This window comes from Natator depressus, chromosome 5 (genome assembly GCF_965152275.1).
Source record: "Natator depressus isolate rNatDep1 chromosome 5, rNatDep2.hap1, whole genome shotgun sequence".
Classification (NCBI taxonomy): Eukaryota; Metazoa; Chordata; order Testudines; family Cheloniidae; genus Natator; species Natator depressus.
The window spans coordinates 23,308,019-23,333,853 of NC_134238.1; the positions used below are offsets into that span (position 1 = coordinate 23,308,019).

Below are 25,835 nucleotides of genomic sequence, written 5' to 3' on the forward strand. Positions count from 1 at the left end.
CTCCTGCTGGTAATAGCTTATGTAAAGTGATCACTCTCCTTACAATGTGTATGATAATCAAGGTGGGCCATTTCCAGCACAAATCCAGGGTTTAACAAGAACGTCTGAGGAACAGTGGGAGGGGGGTAGGAAAAAACAAGGGGAAATAGGTTACCTTGCATAATGACTTAGCCACTCCCAGTCTCTATTCAAGCCTAAGTTAATTGTATCCAATTTGCAAATGAATTCCAATTCAGCAGTCTCTCGCTGGAGTTTGGTTTTGAAGTTTTTCTGTTGTAATATCGCAACTTTCATGTTTGTAATTGCGTGACCAGAGAGATTGAAGTGTTCTCCGACTGGTTTATGAATGTTATAATTCTTGACATCTGATTTGTGTCCATTTATTCCTTTACGCAGAGACTATCCAGTTTGACCAATGTACATGGCAGAGGGGCATTGCTGGAACATGATGGCATATATCACATTGGTAGATGTGCAGGTGAAGGAGCCTCTGATAGTGTGGCTGATGTTATTAGGCCCTGTGATGGTGTCCTCTGAATAGATATGTGGGCACAGTTGGCAACGGGCTTTGTTGCAAGGATAGGTTCCTGGGTTAGTGGTTCTGTTGTGTGGTATGTAGTTGCTGGTGAGTATTTGCTTCAGGTTGGGGGGCTGTCTGTAAGCAAGGACTGGGCTGTCTCCCAAGATTTGTGAGAGTGATGGGTCGTCCTTCAGGATAGGTTGTAGATCCTTGAGAATACGTTGGAAAGGTTTTAGTTGGGGGCTGAAGGTGACGGCTAGTGGCGTTCTGTTATTTTCTTTGTTGGGCCTGTCCTATAGTAGGTGACGTTCTGGGTACTCTTCTGGCTCTGTCAGTCTGTTTCTTCACTTCAGCAGGTGGGTGTTGTAGTTGTAAGTATGCTTGATAGAGATCTTGTAGGTGTTTGTCTCTGTCTGAGGGGTTGGAGCAAATGTGGTTGTATCGTAGAGCTTGGCTGTAGACAATGGACCGTATGGTGTGGTTTGGGTGAAAGCTGGAGGCATGTAGGTAGGCATAGCGGTCAGTAGGTTTCTGGTGTAGGGTGGTGTTTATGTGACCATCGCTTATTAGCACTGTAGTGTCCAGGAAGTGGATCTCTTGTGTGGAGTGGTCCAGGCTGAGGTTGATGGTGGGATGGAAATTGTTGAAATCATGGTGGAATTCCTCAAGGGCTTCTTTTCCAGGGGTCCAGATGATGAAGATGTCATCAATGTAGCGCAAGTAGAGTAGGGGCATTAGGGGACGAGAGTTGAGGAAGCGTTGTTCTAAGTCAGCCATAAAAATGTTGGCATTCTGTGGGGCCATGCGGGTATCCATAGCAGTGCCGCTGATTTGAAGGTATACATTGTCTCCAAAAGTGAAATAGTTATGGGTGAGGACAAAGTTCAGCCACCAGGTTTGCCGTGACATTATCTGGGATAGTGTTCCTGATGGCTCGTAGTCCATCTTTGTGTGGAATGTTGGTGTGGAGGGCTTCTACATCCACAGTGGCCAGGATGGTATTTTCAGGAAGATCACCGATGGATTGTAGTTTCCTTAGGAAGTCAGTGGTGTCTCGAAGATAGCTGGGAGTGCTGGTAGCGTAGGGCCTGAGGAGGGAGTCTGCTCTGCATTTTCCACTTTATGCATCCGATGAAGTGAGCTGTAGCTCACGAAAGCTTACGCTCAAATAAATTGGTTAGTCTCTAAGGTGCCACAAGTACTCCTTTTCTTGTTGTATAGTTAGTAAAGGGTAAAGCAAAGCACAGAAAGTGTGTTTCTTAGAAATGGGGGGTTACTGACTGTTCTTCATAACATGTTGGTAAGTCTTATATGCCCAGTTAGAACTGGAGAAACTGAGGTAGTAAGATGAAGTGACTTATCTGAGGATATGCAGAGTCCTTGTCAGAGCTGGTGTTAGGATTCAAGACTTTCTGAAGCCCTGTATTGTGCTGTGCTTAAACCAATGGGCACCTTTTCCCTCACCTATAGAGTTAGATACAGCTATAAACTTGACATTGAGAAAGGAGAGTAAAGTAAAAGATTAGTTTATTTGTCTTTTTAGATAGCTGCTGGGGAAGAAAAGAAGGAATGGGGAAAGAAGAAAACCAAAGAAGGATCTGGTGATGGAGAGGTAAATTTCCAGTTCATTTATATGCTTTTAAACAGTTCAATTTCATTGCTGAATGTTGGACCGAGGACATCAATGTATTACACCAGGGTTCTCAAACTTAATTGCACCGCGACCACTGTCTGACCACAAAAATTATACCACGAGCCCAGGAATGGGGGACCGAAGCTTGAGCCCAGCTGCCCCAGGTGGCAGGGTCAAAGCCTGAGCCCCACCAGCCAGGGCTGAAGCCCTTGGGCTTCGGGTTTGGTCCTGGGCAGCAGGGCTCAGGCTTTGGCCCCACCCCTACCAAGTCTGAGCCAGCCCTGACAACCCCATTAAAATGGTGTTGCGACTCACTTTGGGATCCCAACCCACAGTTTGAGAACCACTGCATCACACCTACTATTGTGGGTGCTCTTGTGCGCCAGCTGATTTATAGTAATGACATGCAGCAGTGAAATAGTTACGAAATAGTTTTTGTTTCTTTGATGCTATTACTACAGGTTACATTGGATTTGCAGAGCAGTCTGTAGTAATTCCCTTTTTACTATTAGTCCTCGGTTTTGCACCAGGATGAGGGATTCATTTGTAATGATGATGTAACCTTTGTCTTTCTAGTGACTAAGTTTTCTAATTCTGAGTAAATGAGAATGCATAGTAGTATAGACATGAAAAGCATATTTTTTCTTAACCCTGTAGTTTCTGAAATCTTTATTATTTGGCATATTAGAATTTTAAGCAAATTATTATAAACCAGGTACAAGCCAATGTTTATTTAATTTAAATAATCTTAATCTTAATTTAGCTAAAGTTTTTTTGTCTTTAAATTAAAATTAATTATGATTACTTAGTGTTTAAATTGCATTAGCCACACTTCTGGAGGCAGACTATTGAAGGAGTAAATGGGAAGAGTGGAAGAGTAGCAGGTTACAGGTTAAAGTGGGAATGGAAGAAGAAAGTGGAGATGGATAGGGAAGGTAGAGCATCAATACAGATTAGCTGGGATGTTAGTAGGATTTGATTTATTAGAATAAGGTCAAGTCAGCGTTTGTATACCTGTAGGAGGCGGAAGTAGGAGATCTTGAGATACATACGATTATACACATTTTTTGTTTGTAACTGAAACAGTGTGCTGTTAGTCCCCCCCCCCCCCATTTATTATTGTGATAATGATGTCAGCAGCTTGCTTTTTCCAGTGTATTTTAAGCTACAGTAGAATATGTGCTTCTCAAACTCTTGTTGCATTGCATTAGCTGCTTTTTTTAATAAGAAACTAGCCTGGCCCCTCTCTCTCTCTCTCTCTCTTGAAAAAGGATACTGACTAAAACTTTCATAAGGACCCAAGTGACTTGAAAATCAATGAGATTCAGATTCCTAAGTCACTTAGACACTTCAGAAAAATTTACCTTCTTTGCTTAATTTTTAAAGTTGTTTGTCATTAGAACTGCAAGTCTTTGCTAATTACTTCTCCTTTTTTCCATACTTTTACATATAGCTGAATCCCTGGCCTGAATATATCAATGAGCGTCTAGAGAGGTATCATAAACTTAAAGCAGAACATGATGCGCTTCTAGCAGAAAGAGCTGCAAAAGACAGCAAACCAATTAAAGTGACATTACCTGATGGCAAGCAAGTTGATGCTGAATCCTGGAAGACCACTCCTTATCAAGTTGCTTGTGGAATTAGGTATGACTGACTTCTGTGACCTATGCTATCACTTTCAGACAGAACTACTGCAAATTGCATCTGTGATCTTTTATAGTTCTTAGCGTGATGGATTGTTTATTTCTTAGCACAACTTAATTTTCTTCAAGGCATTATTTTTAGCAATCTTGCTTTTACTATAAATTCAAACTAAACAGCTTTCTCATTTCAAAACATAATTCTTTGCCTTATGAAGATGCTGGTTTCTAAAATTAAATCATTATTTATGGGCTAGATCCTGTAAATACATAAACATGTGAGTAACTTTTACTAAGTGACTACTCCTGTTGAGTTGGGAACTAATCAACCATGCAAATAATGTTACTCACATGCTTGAAGTGTTTGTAGGATTGGGTGCTAGTGCATCACATAACTTAATCTATTCTGCATTGATATGTGGAGGACCGGTGGGTGAGAGTCACCCATAAAAATATCTTAATTAAACCCTTTTCCTACATATGTGTGGCACATCAAAAAGAGCACTACCTTAACTTTGGATGTATATCAAATGGTTAAACTTTTATTATAGTTTTGGGCAAGGTAGTAGGCATCTTGGAAAACTTCATGGTCATGTTTTATGATGCTCAAAATTAAAATGAGAAGACCTTAAACTTTAAATAGAAACACGAACCCTATTGTGGCTATGTTATTCATTGTACTTAAAAGCTTATCTCTTTGCTTTCTTGGTACATACGTTTAAGGCTGCCAGTTCATGTCCATGCTGTTTGCATGCTTATTCATCTGTCAAAATAGTCTCTGAAAATTTGGCCTCAAACTTTAATTTAGTGCCCTTTATCATAAAAATAAAGATTGTACCTATATGTTCATTTAGTGTTTCCATTAAGATTAGGGTGAGTCCGGTATCAGTGGATGTTTCTGAACAATATTGGTAGGGTTCTTAGACATCAAATAATCTCCAGTAGAGTTGATTTCTTCTAGGTTGAGATGAAATAAGCTAAGAAGGAAAGATTAGGTCTTTCTTGGAGACTTGTTCAGCTCTAAATGAAGTGCTTTAGAAACACTCATGGTGTGCTTCTTCTCTTGCAGTCAATCCATCTGAACTGCTGATCTGTTCAAACATTTAATAATTTCAGTTTAAGGTTCAAATGACTGCCAAATTTATCATCTTCAAGAATTGTTGGGATTTTTTTGTTAGTGGAGACAAATATAAAAGTAGTAGTGCCTACCTGAAGTTTAAAAAAAAAAAAAAATCTGATCTCATTCATATACTTACTTAAAAGAGCTGCATCTCCTATTGCAGAAGGATCATATTAGCAGAGTCGGCAAGTACTGCCCTAAGTAAGTCAAATACGTTAGTAAGAGTGCTCCACAGTGGGAAATTTGCTAAATAAACTACATTTAGTTTCTTCCTGCTCTTTGCCAAAAAAAAAAATATATATATATATATATTGTGTGGGGGATTTTCTTAAGTGCTTAGTGTTGGTCTAACTTTGCTTCCATTGCCGTCAGTGAGTGTTCTACCACCGACTTCAGTGGAAGCAGACTTAAGTCAACGCTAAGCATCCTGAAAATGCCATCCTGACTGTGCAGGGGAAAGGTTATGGGGGTGTGTCTCCATTTGTTGATTCCAATAGCTGACATACAAATTATTTATTGTATAGTCAAGGTTTGGCTGACAACACTGTTATTGCTAAAGTGAACAAAGTGGTTTGGGATCTAGATCGTCCCTTGGAGGAAGACTGTACCCTGGAACTGCTCAAGTTTGACGATGAAGATGCTCAAGCAGTAAGTATCTTCCACTAAACTGTTTCTTCCCTCCCTTGGATGACAAACTTCAAAACCTGAACTTAGTCCTCAGTGAGCGTAACTGCCTTTAACATTTGTAGAATAAAGAATGAAAATCATTGTACAGTACGTACCTTATTTTGTACTAACTAATTCTTAAGAAAGGTGTGTGCTACTGCAGATATATGTATGCTGGCATGTATTAATAGCAATTGCTTTGCTAGTAGTTGTGGTAATTAAGCTTATGTTAGGACTCTCATGGTGAGAATAAGCCTCTAAATCTGCAATCTTAATCTTACATTAATGTTTTTTGTATTAGTATCTTTTTGCACATCATAAAAATTTAGCTCTTTATTTTAATGCTTGCTTATTCAGATTAATGTATATGGAAAGTAGTATTAAGTACACTTTAAAAATGATATTCAGTATGAGCAGCACTCAACACTGTAGCTGAGATCTTAAATTCACACTTGTTCCCATATCAACTAACTCTGCCATGTTGTACATATGATATAGTTTAAGGCATATAAAATAATGCTATTTATGTGCAACATGGACAAGTTACACTTATGGTGAGATGCATAATTTTTCATTTTCAGGTATGTACATTTAAAAACATGCTGCAGTCATATAGATTTGGTTTTAATTTATCAACAAAACTAAAAATAGTACCTTTGTAAAATTAATGTGCAAGTGTAATTTTTGTCTTCATTTGATTTTTAATTGAAAACACAAACTAGTAAAAAAATCTTATCATGTGGAAAGACTGTTTGCTATGTATCCAATGTTGTATGTGTAAGACTTATTAACAATTTAGGCCCTGATTTTGCAAACTCCTGCACAGGTGCAGGATCAAGACCTTATGTTCCAGTTGTATCTTTCAGACTAAATATTGTGGGGGTGCAATACACAAAGTAACAGAGGTGCCTAAACTCCAGTATTAAGCACCTAAGTTCCTGTGTGCAGCACCACTGTGATCCATGAAACTCCCACTTGGCTGCTGCCTAGCCCCCTAGGCACCTAAATTCACTCAGCGTTTAACTTTCAACTGTAGAAGTTCCCTAACTTTTAGATCCTGTGGCATGAGCACTGCTGCCCCACTCTAAGGGTCCAGACAACTGTCTCCTGCCTTAGCCCCAGAGCAATTCATGAACCTGGGAGGCATTGAGGGGAAGCTTAGTGTTTGGCTTCCTAAGTCATATGCGGGACCCAATCCATTAGGTGTCCCTTGAGCGTGCCTAGCAGATTGGGTCCCATTCAAAATCTTGGATGGAGTGGGAGGATGGGGAGAGAGAGAGAAATAATGAGAGGGATTGGAACAGGGGGACTAGACTCAGGGGCTCCCATCTCCCAGGTGGGTGCCCTAACCACCGAACTACAGAGAGTGTCTCTCTCTCACCCACCTAGTCACACTGTCAGTATTTATCCTCAGCAGAACAGCTTAAACAGGCGAGATGGAGGGTGCCCCACATCAGAATCTCCCATTGCTCAGTTGTGTCAGCACATTCCTGAGAGGTGTGGGAGACCCCTGTTCAAATCCTTTCTCCCCTTCAGGCAGAGAGGGGGGAATTGAACCTGGGTCTCCCATATCCCCGGTGAGTGCTCTAATCACTGGGCTAAAAGATATACCACAGATGGCGGCTCTTCCTCCTCCAGCCTTTTTGTGTAGAGTGAGGCAGGCACTTAACTCATTCCTGCAAGACGCAGCATAGGTGCCTAAACCACCTGACTCTCCAGGAGGTAGGTTCCCGTTTGTGGAAAGAGAGGTGCCTCCCTGCAGTAGGGAGGGGTGGGACTTGGCACACTCTCTGTCATTGGCATCTCCTGTTGGCTAGCTTGGGAGGCTCAGCACCAAGTGTGCTAAATTTTTGTGGATCACATTCTAAGCTGCCTGTCTCTCCCCACTCGTTGAATAGGAGTCTAGACACCTAACTTGGCTATGTTAATCACAGTGTAGTTCTGTGATTCTCTAGGCCCCTAAAAGTTAGGTCCTGCAATGCTGTGTCACAGCACATAAGTCCCTTCATGGATCCCAGCTGTATTACCACTCCATTTGCTGGTATTTTAAAATAGATCAATGATGTCTGAATGTAGTAAATGAGGCTAGTCAATTAACATTTGTGCAACTTACTAAGTGAATTTTCTCTCCTCCCCCAACCATTTGAGAGAACTTTTATGAAATAAATTTTTCCAATACTTAACAGCTGTAAAGATGAGCAAGTACAATTTGTCAGATAATTACTCATGATTTTTGGGGGGTAAATTGGCAAATTGATATGGGAATCATTGCCCACAGTGCAACCGTCTCTAATATTAGCTCGCCTCCTTCAAGTATCTGTAAAAACAAATCATCAGAAGACTTCTGTATGGATTTCAGAGGATCTTGAAATGCTTTGTACATAAATACTCAAGATGATCCACTTTTTATCCCTCTCATTAGGTATACTGGCACTCAAGTGCTCACATAATGGGTGAAGCTATGGAGCGAATCTATGGTGGATGTTTGTGCTACGGCCCACCAATAGAAAATGGATTTTATTATGACATGTACCTCGAGGATGGGTAGGTTCTTTCATTTCACTTCCAGAAGGCTAGACTGTAACCCTATATTCCAGACCAAGAAAAAGGCAGAATGCGTAGCTGTCCTGCTCCAGGAGCAGGAGTGGAGTCACAATCTGGGGAGTTTGTCACAGTCTAGTTTCTGCTTCCCCTTGCTCCTGGGGCAAAGTCCTCTGTCTAGCCCTTTTTCGGATGAAAATTATGTCCCTCATTGCGGTGACTCTAGTGCATGAGCTGATACATTGTGGGTGTGGATCGACAGCAGAGATTACTAGTAAGAGATAATGCAAATTTATTTTTGTCTGTTGTAGAGGTGTGTCCAGTAATGATTTCTCTGCTCTGGAGACCTTATGCAAGAAGATCATGAAGGAAAAACAACCATTTGAAAGACTGGAAATTAAGAAGGAAACTCTACTTGAAATGTTTAAGGTAGGTTGTTCTAGACTGTTTCATATTTACTGTAGCTGCACAATCACATTAGCCGTGGAATGTTAGCTGTGCATCTGCTATTAGCATTAGTGAAAATGCACCGCTGATGATGTGTGCAGCAAATTGACATAATTCCAAAGGTGTAGGTTTTTATATGGGTTTACTTGGGATATTTAAAGATGAGCACATATACCTATTCATTTATTTAAATGACGGGAATGAGGGTTAATCATGGGACTGTGTTCCTGAAACACCAGAGTTCTAATCTGATTCTTCCACTGACTCACATCATGGCCCTGGGCAAGATGTCTTTCTGTTACTTCGTTTCCCTGTCTGCAGAATGGGACTAATAGCTTACATGGATGTTGTGAACACGAAGGGGATGGTTCTATAACTCTTTGAGAATATAAAACACTAGTGATAGTTTTCAGAGTAGCAGCCATGTTAGTCTGTATCCGCAAAAAGAACAGGAGTACTTGTGGCACCTTAGAGACTAACAAATTTATTAGTGCTGGCTTTGCAGATGTCTGAAGCTGTATTCAGCGAGCTCTTAAAATCAATTTTCATATGACAGCACTAAGTCTGAGTATGAAATAATATCTGTACTACCTTAAGCAACAAGGACTCTTGTGTTATCCTGTAATGTTCACTAGATAGACATACATTAAATCACCATGATTGCTACTAGTGCTGAATTAGACACGAGCATTTTCCAACGTGGTAGCATTTTTGCTTGAACTCCATTTGCTCAGTATTAACAGCGAACAGACCTTAGAAGAAATGAAAATCATAGAATCACAGAATTGTAGGACTGGAAGAGACCTTGAGAGGTCATCTAGTCCAGTCCCCTGCACTCAAGGGAGGACTAAGTATTCTCTAGACCAGTGCTTCTCAAGCTATCTGATGTGAGGGACTGGCAATTTTTTTTCCCAATGTGCGTGCAGACCGGCAGCTGATGGAACGGTCCGTGGACCACCACTTTGAGTAGCACCGATCTAGACAGTGGTTCTCAACTAGGGGACTGGGGCCCCTTGCGGGGGCTGCAAGCAAGCTTCAGGGGGTCCACTAAGCAGGGCTGGCATCGGACTTACTGGGGTCCAGGGTAGAAAGCCGAAGCCCTGACACATGGGGCTCAAGCCTGGGACCCGCCGCATGGGGCTCAAGCTGAAGCCTGAGCAACTTAGCTTCGCTGGTCCCCCTGTGGCGTGGAGCCTCATGCAGTTGCCCTGCTTGCTACTCCCTAATGCTGGCCCTAGCTTTTATATGCAGAAAAACATTCGTTGTGGCGCGCATGGGCGATGGAGTTTTTATGGCATGTTGTGGGCGGCTCAGAAAGAAAAGGTTGAGAACCCTGATCGAGACCATCCCTGGCAGGTGTTTGTCTAACATGCTCTTAAAAATCTCCAGTGATTGAGATTCCACAACCTCCCTGGGCAATTTATTCCAGTGCTTAACCTCCCTGACAGAAAGTTTTTCCTAATGTCCAACCTAAACCATTCTTGCTGCAATTTATGCCCATTGCTTCTGGTCCTATCCTCAGAGGTTAAGAAGAACAATTTTTCTCCCTCCTTGTAACAACCTTTTATGTACTTGAAAACTGTGATCATGTTCCCTCTGTCTTCTCTTCTCCAGACTGAAAAAGTTGGGTTTGTTTAATCTTTCCTCATAGGTCATGTTTTCTAGACTTCTGTTGGCTCTTAGGTTAATTGCTTGTCAGCCGAATTACTTTTCTTTCAGAGATCAGCTGCAGTAATACTGGTGTATACACAAGGATTGGGGGGCGGGGGAGAAGCTTTGAAGGAAACAACATAAATATAGTTGATTGCCCTATTTTTAAAAGAAACACCACAGTCCTCCTTGTGAATAGAGCCCTGAGTGTTTTGTCTAAATACTCATATATACTGTACAAGTTATTAAATTCCAAGTGATTTGAATGAACTTTGCCACTCCTCAGAAGTATGTCCATCCAAAACTGATGCTGATAAAAGCTTCATACCACACCATCATATGTTCCTTGCAGATGAGTGAGAGAATAATATGGGAGTTGCATGTGTTCAAGACCTCTCACAATTTAGCATTAGAAAGGCTTTTTCAGAAGAGTGCCTTCAGCTGTGGAACCCAACGGCCAGAGATCAAGATGAATCTGTGTTGTTCGGTATAGAGCAAAATGCAAATTGCATTTCTTTGTGAAGATCTACCCTGAATAGGAGGCCATACATGAACACTCAAGTGCCACAAAAAGCTGGTCCCCATCCTTTAATCTCTATATCTAGCCCACTCTGTAGGATACTCTCCCATCTGGGATAGGAGGAGGGGAATTAGTTTGTTCATGAACCTGCATTGAAGGGTTCTTTTAAATTAGTAGAATAGATTCTTTCATACAGTGGCAATAGCACATAACAAATACTTGATATTTGAATCTCAGTTTCGAATCGTGAAGAATTAACACGGACTCTGCCATTCTATTCCCTCCCAGTATAATAAGTTCAAGTGTCGGATCTTGAATGAAAAAGTCAACACTCCAACTACTACAGTGTACAGGTAAAAAAAAAATCTATATCTATATACACATATACACACTATAATGTCAGTGTCTGTAGTATTTACTAACATAATGTGGGCTAACTGAGCATTGTCTTTGCATTTTCACAGGTGTGGTCCCTTGATAGATCTGTGCAGGGGCCCTCATGTCAGACATACCGGCAAAATAAAGGCATTAAAAATCCATAAAGTAAGCACTGAGATTCTGTGCCTAATTCTAAACGAAGATATTTATCTGTTGACATCTTGGGTCAAATCTCCGGGGGGTTGGGGTGGGAGGGGGTCTTGCACTTTGTGTGACACTGCTAGTATAATCTGATCATAAACTTAGTTTAGCCCAGTTGAGGGAGGATCATCCTGATGTAAGAATGACCTTCTAGTGGTGCAGTCAAATTATGGGGGCCTAAGCCTACGCTCATTGCTGATAGCACAGAAGGAGAGAGGACATGGCTCAAGAAAAGAGGTGTAGCCAGGTACCCCATATGCTATGCCAATCCTGGCTTATAATTTTTGCCCCTTGTAACTGCTTCTTGCAGTTTATTTTAAATTGGAGCAGCCAGAGGGGAACTGACCATGCACAGAGCAGTACCAGGAGTAAAGGGCACCTTTTCACACAGCCAGCCAACTTGTGTTTGTGCATCTTTGCTACAGTCAGGTAATTTTTTAATGTGTAGATTTCGCTTTCATCATGATTCGAAATCTAAGAGCTCTGTATTCATGCTTGTGTTCTTTTTACATAGTGCCTTTATCAGTTCCATTTTTTAACTATGGCTGTTTAGTGTTTGTTTATTACATGCCTTTAAAGAACATATCACAGACTTGTACAGTGGCAGTTATAATGGAGGGTGCTGTTGTCCTTGTTATACTATACCGTTTTGTCTGTCTTCAGAATTCCTCAACATACTGGGAAGGCAAGTCTGATATGGAAACCCTCCAAAGGCTTTATGGAATTTCATTCCCAGATGTAAAAATGTTAAAGGAATGGGAGAAGTTCCAGGAGGAGGCTAAAAATCGAGATCACAGAAAGATTGGACGGGTAAGACAAACTTGCTGGTAGTATATTTTTTAAATTCTGCCTAGAGACTACTCACAGCGTGTGAAAGACAGCACCTATCTGCTGACACTTTCAGAATTCAGATGTGATGTATTTCACAGAAAATACAGTAACAAGTTGCATAATTAAGTGATTATCCTCTTCAGAACAGAGCCCCAAAACCCCTACAATGGACTGTAGACAAATAAGCATCTTTTTAGAGAGTTTTTGGCTATTTAGTGCTATGCTGAAGCCCAAGAGGAAGCTCGTTCCTGGAGGGGGCTCTTACAGCTTGTCGTTGCTTTGAGTTTTTTCTTTGTACAGCTCTAGAATCCATTATATACTCTTATTTTTTTCTTCTTGACTATTGCTGACGATTTCTAGTGTTCACAGTTGCACCACGTTTTTTATTCTTTGTCTGCCAATAAAATCAAATCATCTTCATGAAAATGCATTGTTTTAGACAAGGTGATTAATAGAGTCCTGAATAAACTGTTACAGAGTCTGCTGTTTCTATTTGAAGAAAGGAGACCGCAACACACTAAAATATCTCCTGCTCTAAAGCAGGAACACAATCTAGCGAAGTATCAGCTTACTGATTAATTGTTTGAATAGTGCTTTGGATATGTAAAATGTCACAGCAGGACTAGTTATTGTTAGTAGTAATAGCAGATGAGATGAACCTTGAGGGGTGTAGTTAACAAGACATCGCACACAGATACGTGAAATGACAGGTATATGTAGGAACATCTATATTAAAATAGGAAACTGAACACCAACCATAAGATATCGTTCATGACGGAGGATATTTACACAGGGAAGCATATCAGATCTACTGCACCTTGCTACTTTACAGTATGTTAAGTTTAAAAAACTAAACAAAACTGTAGTCTGGATAGTGATGTGTAATAAGAACTGATGTTTCAGGCCTGACTTTAGCTGTAACACTGGGAGAGGAAAAGGGTTTGATCAGAATCTAAACTTATCAGATAAAACTAAGATGTACTAATGTTTTCCTACAGGACCAAGAACTATATTTCTTCCATGAGCTCAGTCCTGGCAGTTGTTTTTTCTTGCCAAAGGGAGCTTACATCTATAACACGTTAATTGACTTCATCAGGGTAAGTAATATCTTTTGGTGGTTCTTCGAGTAGTGTCCCTATGGGTGCTCCACTTTAGGTGTCTGTGTGCCCCTGCACCTCTAAATGGAGATTTTTGGTAGCAGTGTCCTGCATGTGCTCTTGGTCTGCCTCGAGGCTATTTAGCACTGCACAGGCGGGAACCCCCCCTCACTTCTTTCTCTACCGCCTTTGGCCTCTGAGGGAAGGAGCAATCCTCCCTTCCTTATCTGTGTCATTAGCATGAGTAGTGCTTGTTTTGTTACCTTTGTTCTCCCTAAAAGTACTCAAGCTGGTGTTTTTGTGTTGTTTTATTTTATTCCTTTGGTTTAAAGAGAAAAAGGAAAAGAACTTCACTTTCCTTCCCTGTCTGGGGACATCCCCCCCGGCATCTAGTAGACTCATAATTATTTTCTTTTACTTTGTCTTTTCTGTTAAAAAAAAAAAAAAAAAAAAAAAAAAAAAAGTTCTTCTGCATATTCCTCCCTGCTAGAGGATGACAACCCCCTGCCAAGGGGCTTGCCTGGCTCTCTCTGCTCCAAGCCATGCCTCTCCTGCCAGGAGTCAGTTCCTGTAATGGCCAGACACTCACTGTGCCTGGGAGACCCTCACAGAAGTGCTTTACCTGCCACACCTAAAACTGCAGCCTCACAGGAGCTGGGAGCTGAAGTTAAAATTCCTCCCAAAAGAGAGAACACTTCAGTCTGCAGAGGACTCCGGTGGGTGTTGACCCTGGATCATCCCCGGAGCCTTCACTTCAAAAGAGGTCGAGTGGTGAAGAGGAGGAGAGAGAGAGAGAGAGAGGGAAAAAAGCCACCAGCAGACTCCTCCTGGAAAGGCTCCTCCGAGCAACTGGCCAGCCAGAGGGGTGTTCCCCAGTGCAGCCCTCTCGGCACTAGCTGGCCAGCCAGTGGGACTCCCTAGGGCGGCCACCTCGGTAGGACAATACCAGCAGAGGAACCTCCTGCTGTGAGCTCAGCTGCCGCAGGGTTGGGCACCAGGAAGCTCTGGAAGCTGAAACCTGAGAAGGGGCTTCCTGCTGTGAGCTCTGCCCTGCTCTGAGCTCTGCTCTCCACATGGACAAGGGGCTTCTGTAAGCCCTGGGCTGCTCTGAGCTCTACTCTGGGCAACTGCTGCACCGAGAGGGGACAGTTACCGGACCATCTCTAAAAGAGCGGCACAGAGAAGCCCTGCTGTCAGCTCTGCTTCTGCACCGAGACACCAGAGGCTTCCACCCTCATGCTCTGAGGCAATGGTACTGTCCCCTAAGGAAAGGGGACAGTTACCGTACGATCTCTAAAAGAGCGGCATAGAGAAACCCTTTGGTACCAGATGCAACAAAACTCCCATCTAGGAAGTGTTCTGCACCTTCCCAACCATCAATACCAACTACAGACACTCCTCTGGGGTCCCGCATGAGCCCATGGTAACACAGGTGCTCTGATATTCTGGAGACCTGTGGCCTCAGTACCCAGGAAGAGACAATTACCATACCATCTCTAAAAAAAAGTGGCACCAACAAACTTTTTGTACTGGGCAAAACTCTCATTTAGGGAGTGCTCTGCCCAACTATTGGTACTGACAACGTACCACGGACCCTCCTCTGTGGTACCAAATGAACCCATGGTACTGAATGAGCTCTGGTACCCTGGAGACCTGATGATTGGGGTAGAACCACAATCCCCATTACTTGGTACCAGGACCCCGGTATCGAGCATATCTCGGCACCCAGAATCGCTCTTAGCACTGGGCCATATACTGCCAGTACCCCAGTCAGCAGCACCCTTATCCACTGACGAATCTGACACTGGCCAGGAGGAGATCATTCCCTGGCCCCTCAAGGTGGCCCACCACCACACTACAAGGGTCATCCCCAATTCCATCACGCCAACCGCCCGTGCCTGCCTTCCTCCCTCTCCCTCCCACGACCATATTGTAACTCTTCGGGCATATACACACATGTGGTGCGACCGTCTCTGGTGTCTCTCAGCAAGAGTCCACCAGATGGTTTGCTACAGCCTGGCACCTGAGCCAGGGCAGGAGAGCACCTGAGTCAGGACAGGAGAAAGCTTTTTCAGAACAGGAAAGAAGGGAGAAGGAAAAAAAAAAAAACCTGAAGAGAAAGCTACCTCTTCAGCACACTTTCCTCATCTCTCCCAGATGAGACTGTGCTGCCCACCCCTCATCACTAGGTGAAGATTTAAGAACTTTCTGGATCTTACCAAGAGGGTGGCAGACGAGCTGCAGATTCCTTTACAGGAGGTGGCAGATACACATCACAAGTTGGTGGAAATTCTGCACACTGCCTTCTCATCTAGAACTGTCCTCCCAATTAATGAGCTGATTCTAGATCCTACCAAAATCATCTGGCAGAGCCAGCCTCCATCGCACCAACCAGCACCAGAGTGTAAACAAAAACACCCTACATCTCTACCCAAAGAGGCAGACTTTGTTTTCAGCATCCGCAACCCAACTCCATCATAGTGGATGTGGTTAATGCATGAAGCAAGCAACATAATGCCAAGTCAACTCCATATGATTAGGCTTCGCAAGATGGCGTATTCATCGACAACATTACTGTTTAGAGTCATAAATTACCAAACTGTCATGGTCAAAACAATTTTGTTAATCTTGGGAAACCCAGGATGTTTCTGAAATGTTACTGGAAACACAAAAAGAACAGATTCAGACCATTCTTAGAGAAGGTCAGTTAATAGCCAGACCGCTCCTAGAGACACCACTGGATGCAGCTGTTACAGCTGCCCGCCCAGTCTCCATGACAGTGGTACTGAGGTGGGTTGTAGGGTTTTTGTGTTTTTTTTGTTGTTGTTCGCTACACTTCTCTAGATTGCCCAAAGAGCTACAGACTTCCAATTTGAAGGGCCAAACTCTTTGCGGAGAAGACAGGTTTTCTCTCCACATCCTGAAGGATTCTCGGACCGCACTACACTCCTTAGGAATCTACACTGTAGAACAGAAGAGAAGATATACCTCTCAACCACGCCACAGATCACAATCTTCTCAATACTCACCGTCTCTATGCTGTTATGAGCCACAGTGTAAGAGGCCCAGGGCTCAAAAGTGAGAACCGTCTGCACCTCAGTCATTGACCTCTCAAACTGCCTCTTATAAGCACTTGATGAGCAGGTCAGGGGCCTGAACAATGATACCTTACAGCATCAGCTGCCATCTATACACCTGTCATGCCACTCAGAAGTCACCTTACCTTACTTCTCAGCAGTTAGGACCAGCTCTAGAGTAAAGAGATTGATTTCTAGCCCTGAACCTACAGGGTGCTTACTTCCATATCTCAATACAACCATCGTACAGGAGATTTCCTACGGCTTACCTTTGGGGCAGGATCATTATAGGTACAGACTGCTCCACACAGGGTAGTCTCCAAGGTTTACTTAATTGTAGTGTCATACTAACCCCGGTACAGTGACTGGACTTTATCAGCACCAACCTGATGCAGTACAAGCGAGAGCGCTCCTCTCACTACCCGCATTCACCACCCTGGGACACGTCTCCCGAATATGCTGGGGAGCTCACCTACACAACAACAAGGTTCAGGACAAATGGCCTTCCAGAGAAATGACCTTCCATATCACTCTTTTGGGGCTAAGGGCTGTCAGGAGTGCCTGTGCACAAACTCTGCCTTTCATCAAAAACAGCACACAAAGGTTATGACGGACTTAATGTGACCTGTATGTTTTGTATAAACTGCCAAGGAGCTGCCAGATCTCCCTCCCTCTGCAAGACAGCATTCAAACTTTGGAACTGATGCACCCATCACAATGTGCTCATCTCAGCTGTCTGTCTACAAGGGATACAGAACGGGATAACGAACAGTCTCAATTGGAATTTTCTCACAACAATGAGTGTATACTAAATTCTGAGGTGCTTCAAGATATAGCCACCCATTGGAGAACTCGGCTTATGGATCTCTTCACTATTTATTGGAACAAGAAAAGTCCTTGTTACTGCTCCAGGATCGGCTTGGGGAAACATTTACTGGCAGTTGCCCTCATCTTCCCAGCAGACAGGGCCCACTTGTATGTCTTTTCCTAGTTTCCTACCGTATCCAAGATTCTGTTGAAAATTCAACAAAACAAAGCGAGAGTTATTGTGATTGCCCCTCTTGACTATGACAAGTCTGGCTCCCTTACCTGACACAGATGGCAATATGCCCTCCTGTTCCTCTGACGTCAGCCCATTCCTCACCCGCTCTCTCAAAACAATGGGCTGACCCTTCACCCCAACCCATGGGTCCTCCGCCGACAGGCTTGGATCGTTCTTTGTTCCAAGGCTAAACACATGTTGCCACACAGCCACAAGTTGACCACTCCACATATCTATCTGCAAAATGGAAACGACTCCAAGTTTGTACCATTCCAAACGGACAGACCCAACCTTGTCTTTCCTCCCTTTGATTTTGCACTACATTTTAAACTCTCACTCAGCTCTCTTAAGGTACATCTCATGGCGAAAATGGCTTCCCACTGGGAGTTTGCTCAACGACTAAGACAGATTCTTTAAGGGCACTGAGACTCTCTTCCCCCATGTGACACCATCCGCTCCAGCCTGGGACTTTAATCTAGTTCTCAGGGCTTGGACTAGACCTCCCTCTGAGTCCAGGGCAACTTGTTCTCTCCTACACCTGTCCATGACGACAGCATTTCTAATTACCATCACCTCAGCTAGGCACAAAGGAGAAATAGCAGCCCTGATGGCATACCCATCATTCATGGCCTTTGTCTTAAACAAAAAAACAAAAAAAATAACTCTCTAAGGCCATATCCCAAGTTTCTCCCTACTTTTTCTGCACTTTCCATATGAATCAACAGGTCCATCTCCCTGTCTTTTCCCAAAACCAAATTGTGACAACTGGGAGACAATTGTGCATATGTTAGATATTAGTAGGACATGAGCATTCTACTTGGACAGGACTAAGGACTTCAGGAAATCCCCTAAACTCTTCCTTTCGTCCACAAAAAAATCCAAAAGCTCTGTGATATCTCCTCAAAGACTATCCAAATTGGTTGCATTAACCACTTAGCAAGGGTGCAACTTGCTCCCGTCCATACGCACTCCATGAGATCAGTTCCTACCTCAATCACATTCCATAGGGATACCCCTATCTCCCCAACCTGTAGAGCAAAAATTGGGGCCTCTGTCCATACTTTTGCAGAACATTATGTGATCACTGAAGATTTGGCCACTGACACAGTCTTTGACTCCACAGTACTCTCTGTAGTAAAAGGCTCTGCTCCGAAGTCCCAGCCTCCAGTGGTGGGTACTGCTCCGGAGTCACCTAAAGTGGAGCACCCATAGGGACACTACTCGAAGAAGAAGAGGAAGTTACTCACCTTGTGCAGTAACGATGGTTCTTCGAGATGTGTGTCCCTATGGATGCTCCACAACCCGCCCTCCTACCCTCTACTTCGTAGTTCTCTATAGGGCTCTGTAGTAGAGAAGGAAGTAAGGGGGGGTTCGCCCATGCAGTGCTAAATAGCCTCGAGGCAGACCATGAGGGAGGGAGAGCACACGCCCGGGCTCAACGGGACACTGCTACCAAAAATCTCCAATTAGAGGTGCAGGGGCACACAGACACCTAAAGTGGAGCACCCAGAGGGACACACATCTCGAAGAACCATCGTTACTGTACAGGGTAACTTCCTCATTTTTTTTCTCCTGTGTTTTATAATAAGATTTCTAGACGAAGAGCTAAAAAGGTTTTAGAAGACCATATAACAATAAAATTTGGGATTAATTTTAAATGTTTTGAATGGGTTCTGCTTTAAAAAAAAAAATAGTAGTATACAGTACACGGGTGGTTGAATGCATGTTTGTTTAATAGGTTATTGAATTTAGCCTGACAGAGTTGGAGAGCTACTTTCTGGAGAACGGCATGTAAGAAAGCAAAAAAGATGGGGGAAACATCCTGACATTCTGCTGTGATATTTGCATGGTCACCGCACCATGTTTTGCATTTGTGCTACACTACTGTGCAAACATTGCAATGCAATATCACAAGGCGCATCCAATTATTTTGTGACTCTAACAAATGGAGACTGATTCTCGATTGCTTCTATGGTTGCTAGGATGGAGAAACATGTTTCTTCTCTTATTCCCCACCCCTTCACCCTCTCTGTCTACTGCAAAGAATGAGAAGGAATCTTGGCAGCCCCTGCCTGTTTAACACATTATTGCCTGGCATGTTTCAGGGGAGCAACTTTGCTTGTTTTTAATGAGTCATACACTGCAAACGCTGTCTAAAGAGACAAATGTGGCTTTAAGCCACAGGTTGAGCATAGGTATTCTAGTCTGCTCTATTAATTCTTCTATTTCTTGGGTCTATTCTTTCAGCGCGAGTATCGGAAACGAGGATTCCAGGAGGTTGTCACTCCAAACATGTACAACAGCAAACTCTGGATTACATCAGGGCACTGGCAGCATTACAGTGAAAACATGTTTTCATTTGAGGTGGAGAAGGAAATCTTTGCTCTGAAGCCCATGAACTGCCCAGGACACTGGTATTTATATAGCACCTGTTTCATCAAATATTGCCAATTTGTTTGGACTAGCTCTAGCTTTTATATTTTCCACCCGATTTGTGAAAAAATCCAAGCCATGGCACAGCGGGGCTAAGGCAGGCTTCCTGCCTGCCCTGGTCCCGCGCCACTCCCAGAAGCGGCCAGCACCACATCCCTGCAGCCCCTGGGGGAGGAGGGCTCTGAGCGCCGCCCCTCGCCTGCAGGCGCCGCCCCTCGCTTCTCCCGTCGGCCGGGAACAGGGAACCGCGGCCAATGGGAGCTTCGGGGGTGGTACCCGTAGGTGAGGGCAGTGAGCAGTGGAGTCACCTGGCCCACCCAACCCCCAGGAGCCACTGCAGGACATGCTGGCCACTTCCGGGAGCAGCGCAAGGCCAGGGCAGGCAGGGAGCCTGCCTTAGCCCCACTGCGTGCCGCTGCCATCCCAGAGCTGCTCAAGGTAAGCGGTGCCAGGCTGGAGCCCTCACCCTGAACCCCTCCTGCACCCCGCACCCTAACCCGCTGCCCTTAGCCCCCTGCCACACCCCTCTTGCACCCCAGCCCCTTGCCTTGGGCCCCTTCCTGAACACCACACTCCTTCCCACATCCCAACCCCCTGCCTCAGCCCGACATTTATGGCCCTGCATACAATTTCCCCACCCACATGGGCCCTCAGGTCAAAAAGTTTGCCTAACCCTGTTCTGAGTAGAGCAAACCAATCTAAAGAACCAAATATGGTATGATGATGATGGACATATTGAGGAGACACTTTAAGGATGCCACCAACACTACTTCCATGAAAAGTGACAATATGGACACCATCTGGAGAGAGAAAAAGGGCAACCTAGAGGAACATTATACACAATAGAGAAAAGCCAGATCCATCAATGTGATATTCAGAAGTCTGAACAGACCAGCACAAGACCAAAATAAATGGCAGAAACTGGTGAATGTATTTTGCACCTGAGAGTGAGGAAGGATACGGGGGCGGGGTGGGAAATGTGTATGTATATCATCATTTCACAGGTGAAGTTTAGGAAGCCAGCTTTTAATATTTGACTTAGATGTTGTATGGCTCTTAGGAAAAACCTTCTTTATCATTCTTCCAAACAGCCCTGAATTTTTTCCCCCTGAAAGTTTTCTCTGGGTTTGACTGTGTGCTGTGTTACAACTTGTCAGTATTACTGAAATTGCTAGCATCTGGCTTATCAGAATGCGCCCTGAGGATCTTTAATAGTTTAATCCTGAATAAATTTCAAATAATGAACCTTTTCCTTCAGCCTTATGTTCAACCATCGACCAAGATCGTGGCGTGAGTTGCCACTGCGTATGGCAGATTTTGGAGTTCTCCATCGTAATGAACTGTCAGGAACCCTTACAGGACTTACTAGAGTACGGCGGTTCCAGCAGGATGATGCTCACATATTCTGTGCCATGGAGCAGGTAAAGCATATTATTGAATAAGAGGATACGTGTTAAAATGCAAACAACACAAAGCCTTAAATATGATTTGTCTTCATGTAAAGATTGAAGGAGAGATAAAGAGCTGTCTGGAGTTCTTGCAAGCAGTGTATGGTGTGTTTGGATTTTCCTTCAAACTGGACCTCTCCACTCGTCCTGAAAAGTTCCTTGGAGATATTGAAGTGTGGAATCAAGCTGAAAAGGTAATAGGTAACGTCAGGGGCCTGGTGTAGAGGTTTTAGCTCTGTCTTCAAGTAGTGGGAAACTGGAATGTCTGAGGGGGAAAACATGGTCCTCCGGATGGACTTGTGACAGCTGTGACTGTCAGCAGTTCAGCTCGTACAGCCATTTTAAATTCTTTCTGCCACCAGCTAATAATAGCTCTCAGTGTATGGAGATCATGGTGGATGATGATATAACGAAAACTTGAATTCATTTTAAAGAAAGGGCCAGAAGATGTAACTACTTAAAATGGAGAAGAAAGCAAGATAGGTTTTTCTCAAGCATGTGTGTGATCAGAATTTTGACCCACCATCCAAGAGCTGAGCTGCACCTTAATCATGACAGTAGTACTGCTGAATTCAACTCCACAAGTAAGGGAAACAAGATTGGGTCCCCAATTATAATTGGGCATTGTTGACAGTTAGGTAGTAAATGACCTAGTATTCATTATATCTCTGTGTGTGTGTGTGTGTGATCTGATACTGTACTATGTGGAAGAAAAAATATGGCACATGGAAATAAATACAAAGTGAAAACACTAAAAACACACATCCTTTCTCCAGCAACTCGAAAACAGCCTCAATGAATTTGGTGAGAAGTGGGAATTGAACTCTGGGGATGGTGCTTTCTATGGACCTAAGGTTAGTATGCTTTCCTGGGATGTAATTTTTTCCCTCTCATATGTAGCTTGATGGCTAACTCTAAAGCAGTGAGGCAAAGTTCTTAGTTGTTTTCATGTTAGATGCTACAACTTCCAAGAACTTGTTTTGTGCTTAACATTTTTCTATTTCATCAAATCAACTCAATTTACACAGACAAAACAATCAGGATTAATTTTATCGTTGTAATGAGCAAGTAGATAACTCATTGGGAAGCATGAACAGAAGGTGGCACTATCAGGCCTGGTATGAGAGAGTTTTACGTGTATTGGGAATATTCAAGTTTAGAGATCAGTAACTTCTTGCTTTTGGGGGGGGGGGGGTTGGTTTTTTTAAGCAGCAGTGTAGTTTGGTTTCTCATTAAAGTTTTAATTGCACACTAGCCATGAACAATTTTACCTGAAGTAAAATATCACTTCTGGTATTTGCAATTTTGTAACTACTATAGTGTGCTTCTGTTCTTCTTTTATGAATAGTTTTTGAATGCAATATTCGTGAAATTATCTGGAAAAGTGGAGTTAGAATTGTATTGATACCTCTTTCAAGGAAAAATAATCCCCTTACAGGCATCTGAGTAAAACTTGTCAAATTACTTGTTTTGAATAAGCTATTCAATAAACATAGCCTACTTTTCTGTTCACAGATCAGTAGAAAACTGATTTGATTTCTACGAATGTATGTTAGTGGTAAATATTCACTAAATGATTTGAACAAATTTCACCTTGTGGACTGTTAGCAAACTGTTGGTGGTTACAAATGTTCATTGTTAACATTAGATCTTGTCTATATACAAGCTTGCACCCACAAAATTAAATCAGTTTAGATTGGTGCGTACATCTGTGTGAATACATTTCAGGTTAGCTTAAACCTGTTCCTAATAGACTAAAGCTAAATTGAAATAATTACCCATGTAGCCTTTTGCACTGGTTTAACTAAAACAGTTTAAAATTGCACCTTAAGTTCAATTGGTGCAGCTCTGCATGTAGTTGAGCCCTAAACTAAGTGGGATTTTTTTTTTTACTTCATGATTGGATTACTAAATTAATGACACTAGCAAGCAGCACACTTCTGTTAAGAATTTTGATGAATAACTGTAAAACTTGATAAACTATCTTAGGTGTTCAAAAATCCAGAAAAACTGACTGTTATCCAAATACTTAAACAACAAATGGCACCATGTTTATTTGTCCCCCTGCCCAAAAAATAAAAATTAAATCACCTTTTGTTTTGACCAGCTGATTCTGAAGGTCACTGAGGAGTTTGTTCAGTAAAACAGCTTAAACTGATTTAATAGTTTGGCTTTGTATGTAAATAAAATAAACAGGGTTTCTTCCGCTTCCCCTTTTTAGTGGTAGAGTGCTGGAATAATAGGGACAATTTGCTAAATTATTAAGGCCCAGATCCTGCAAATACTTGCTTACATGCTTAACTTTCAGCCAAGGGTTTTCAGGATTGCAGCCTGGATTTAAGAGAAAAGCATAATATGCGTGTATTCAGATCTGTCAGTCAAGTTACTTTGATGAAACTGAGCAATCCAAAATAAAGGAGTATGATCTTCATTACTCAGTGATCTTTTCCTCAACTGATAGCCCTCACTTATGGAGGTATGCCCTTTAGCATGTATTGTAGGCTATGAAGCTGACACCTTTGATTATCTAATATTTTAAGTTAAATAGGCCTGAGATTGGTTCAGCTACAGGTTGCAGAAGTCTTGGTTTTGATGATTGTTCATTTTGACTTTTTAAAGTTATTCCCATGTACAATTGAATAGATGCAATGAGAACCCCATGGAAAGTGAAGTAGCTGCAAATTGGTTCAGTGCACTGAATCAATGTGCAAATTTCATTTGAATTAGTGAACCTCCTGCTGTATTCATTTCTGTCAGAGGGCTCAACCCAGGCCCTAAAAGCCATTTATGTTTTACCGTGGGCTGAAGAGAGGCATAGACGATGTATTCACATGGTTCCATAGTGCTGGGATAGATTTCACTCAGTGTGAAGTGTCTGAAAATCTCTTTGCTATAAGAGGGCATTGCTGTATCTTATAGATCCTACTAAAAGCTTGATTTTGTTTCTTAGATTGACATTAAGATTAAAGATGCCATTGGCCGATACCACCAGTGTGCTACAATCCAGCTAGATTTCCAGCTCCCAGTCAGATTTAACCTTACCTTTGTGAGGTGAGTACAACTAAAAATCTTAGTGTATAGTAGGTACACAATCTAGTTTTCCTGTCACTTATAGGCATATTAAATAAGTTTGCAATATTTCTTTTATTTACAGCCATGATGGTGATGACAAGAAAAGGCCAGTTATTATTCACCGGGCCATCTTAGGATCTGTGGAAAGAATGATTGCTATCCTAACCGAAAACTATGCAGGCAAATGGTAATGTTGAAAAATAAACTTACTGTCCAACCAGGGAGTGAGCACTCTGGATGGTGTAAAAGGGGATTAATCATGTCTAAAAGAGTTAAAGAACACTAAACACTACATAATTGTTTTTTTCTGAAGGCCTCTCTGGCTGTCTCCTCAGCAAGTGATGGTGGTGCCGGTGGGACCAACATGTGACGAATATGCACAAAAGGTGAATTCATTTGTCCCAAGATAAATTTGTGATTTAGTTGAGTTGCTTAATTGTCATTAAGTTCTGTTTTTAATTAAGGAATTTATATAAATTCCTATTGTAAGTAAGTTATATTGTATTCAGATGATAAATTAAGCTGCCTAAATTCTAAATGGACCTTAATCATCAGAAGCATGAAGTTTGGATATCCAGAATCCAGACAACAAATGTTGATGCTGGAGAGAATGTTTCTGTTTGTGGAGGCAAAGGAAATTGCTCAGCTCTGCAGCTAGAGGGAAACCCCATGGAGAAAGTATCTTTACATTTATATGCTGATCTTGCAACTGACTCCACTCAGACAGACCCTCAATGCCCACATGCAGTTTGAGTAATGATGATGGGGGAGGAAAAGACAGGGGTATTAAAATACAATCCACACAAATAGCACTATGTATGTCTCTTTCAAACACATCAGGCCTAAACTTTAAAGGATCTTCTGATCACAAAGACCTATAGCTCTCCTGGCTTCAACATTGCTAAATTCTCGTAGAGTCCATCCTAATGGATCTGGGTACTAGATTGCTTAGTGATTTAGTGTGTGCAAGGCTCTCCTGCCATGTCCAAGCCATTCTTCCATATTTCAGTGCCCTGTGCACTTTTTTGCCACTACCAAGGGGTAGTGTCAAAATGTGTCTGCCTCTGAATGAGAGCAAAACAGAGATCTAATTTTAATTTTTGGCTGTCAAACCTCAAATGGTCCCTTTCACTCAAAATCTACATATTCTCTCATGGTTGAGGGTTCAAATAATATTTTGTGCTTTTATTACTTAGGTCAGACAGCAGTTCCATGATGCTGGATTAATGTCTGATGTAGATGTGGATCCTGGGTGTACGCTGAACAAGAAGATCAGAAATGCTCAGCTTGCACAGTATAATTTTATCCTAGGTAAAGAAATAACGTGTGGTGGCCATGCAATACCGTGACTGACTTGTTTTTCTTGTACGCAGCTGAAATTTGGTCTAACCCATTTTCCCAGTGAGTGAATGAGTGAGGCAGAGGCAGCACTTACACCTGTAAAGTCCTTTTTAAGTTTCTTTCACAGCCAGCATCCTTCCAGCTGTGCGTGCCTGTGCAGGACATGCTGTGAAGCCAA

The 25,835-nt window shown here is 42.6% G+C and overlaps 1 protein-coding gene across 2 annotated transcripts in view; it reads left to right on the forward strand.

Moving 5' to 3' along the window:
• The window catches only part of TARS1 (threonyl-tRNA synthetase 1), a 30,898-nt gene that overhangs the window by 1,337 nt on the left and 3,726 nt on the right, over nucleotides 1-25,835 (forward strand). For both annotated transcript variants that reach the window (XM_074952424.1, XM_074952425.1), the window contains exons 2-18: nucleotides 2,064-2,132; nucleotides 3,607-3,797; nucleotides 5,438-5,561; nucleotides 8,002-8,123; nucleotides 8,432-8,549; nucleotides 11,026-11,090; nucleotides 11,202-11,280; nucleotides 11,980-12,126; nucleotides 13,146-13,244; nucleotides 19,611-19,777; nucleotides 21,055-21,217; nucleotides 21,301-21,438; nucleotides 22,021-22,098; nucleotides 24,195-24,295; nucleotides 24,399-24,503; nucleotides 24,630-24,702; nucleotides 25,513-25,627. In XM_074952424.1, coding sequence (XP_074808525.1) covers nucleotides 2,064-2,132; nucleotides 3,607-3,797; nucleotides 5,438-5,561; nucleotides 8,002-8,123; nucleotides 8,432-8,549; nucleotides 11,026-11,090; nucleotides 11,202-11,280; nucleotides 11,980-12,126; nucleotides 13,146-13,244; nucleotides 19,611-19,777; nucleotides 21,055-21,217; nucleotides 21,301-21,438; nucleotides 22,021-22,098; nucleotides 24,195-24,295; nucleotides 24,399-24,503; nucleotides 24,630-24,702; nucleotides 25,513-25,627 — 1,954 coding nt within the window. The remainder of the gene's footprint in view (nucleotides 1-2,063; nucleotides 2,133-3,606; nucleotides 3,798-5,437; nucleotides 5,562-8,001; nucleotides 8,124-8,431; nucleotides 8,550-11,025; nucleotides 11,091-11,201; nucleotides 11,281-11,979; nucleotides 12,127-13,145; nucleotides 13,245-19,610; nucleotides 19,778-21,054; nucleotides 21,218-21,300; nucleotides 21,439-22,020; nucleotides 22,099-24,194; nucleotides 24,296-24,398; nucleotides 24,504-24,629; nucleotides 24,703-25,512; nucleotides 25,628-25,835) is intronic.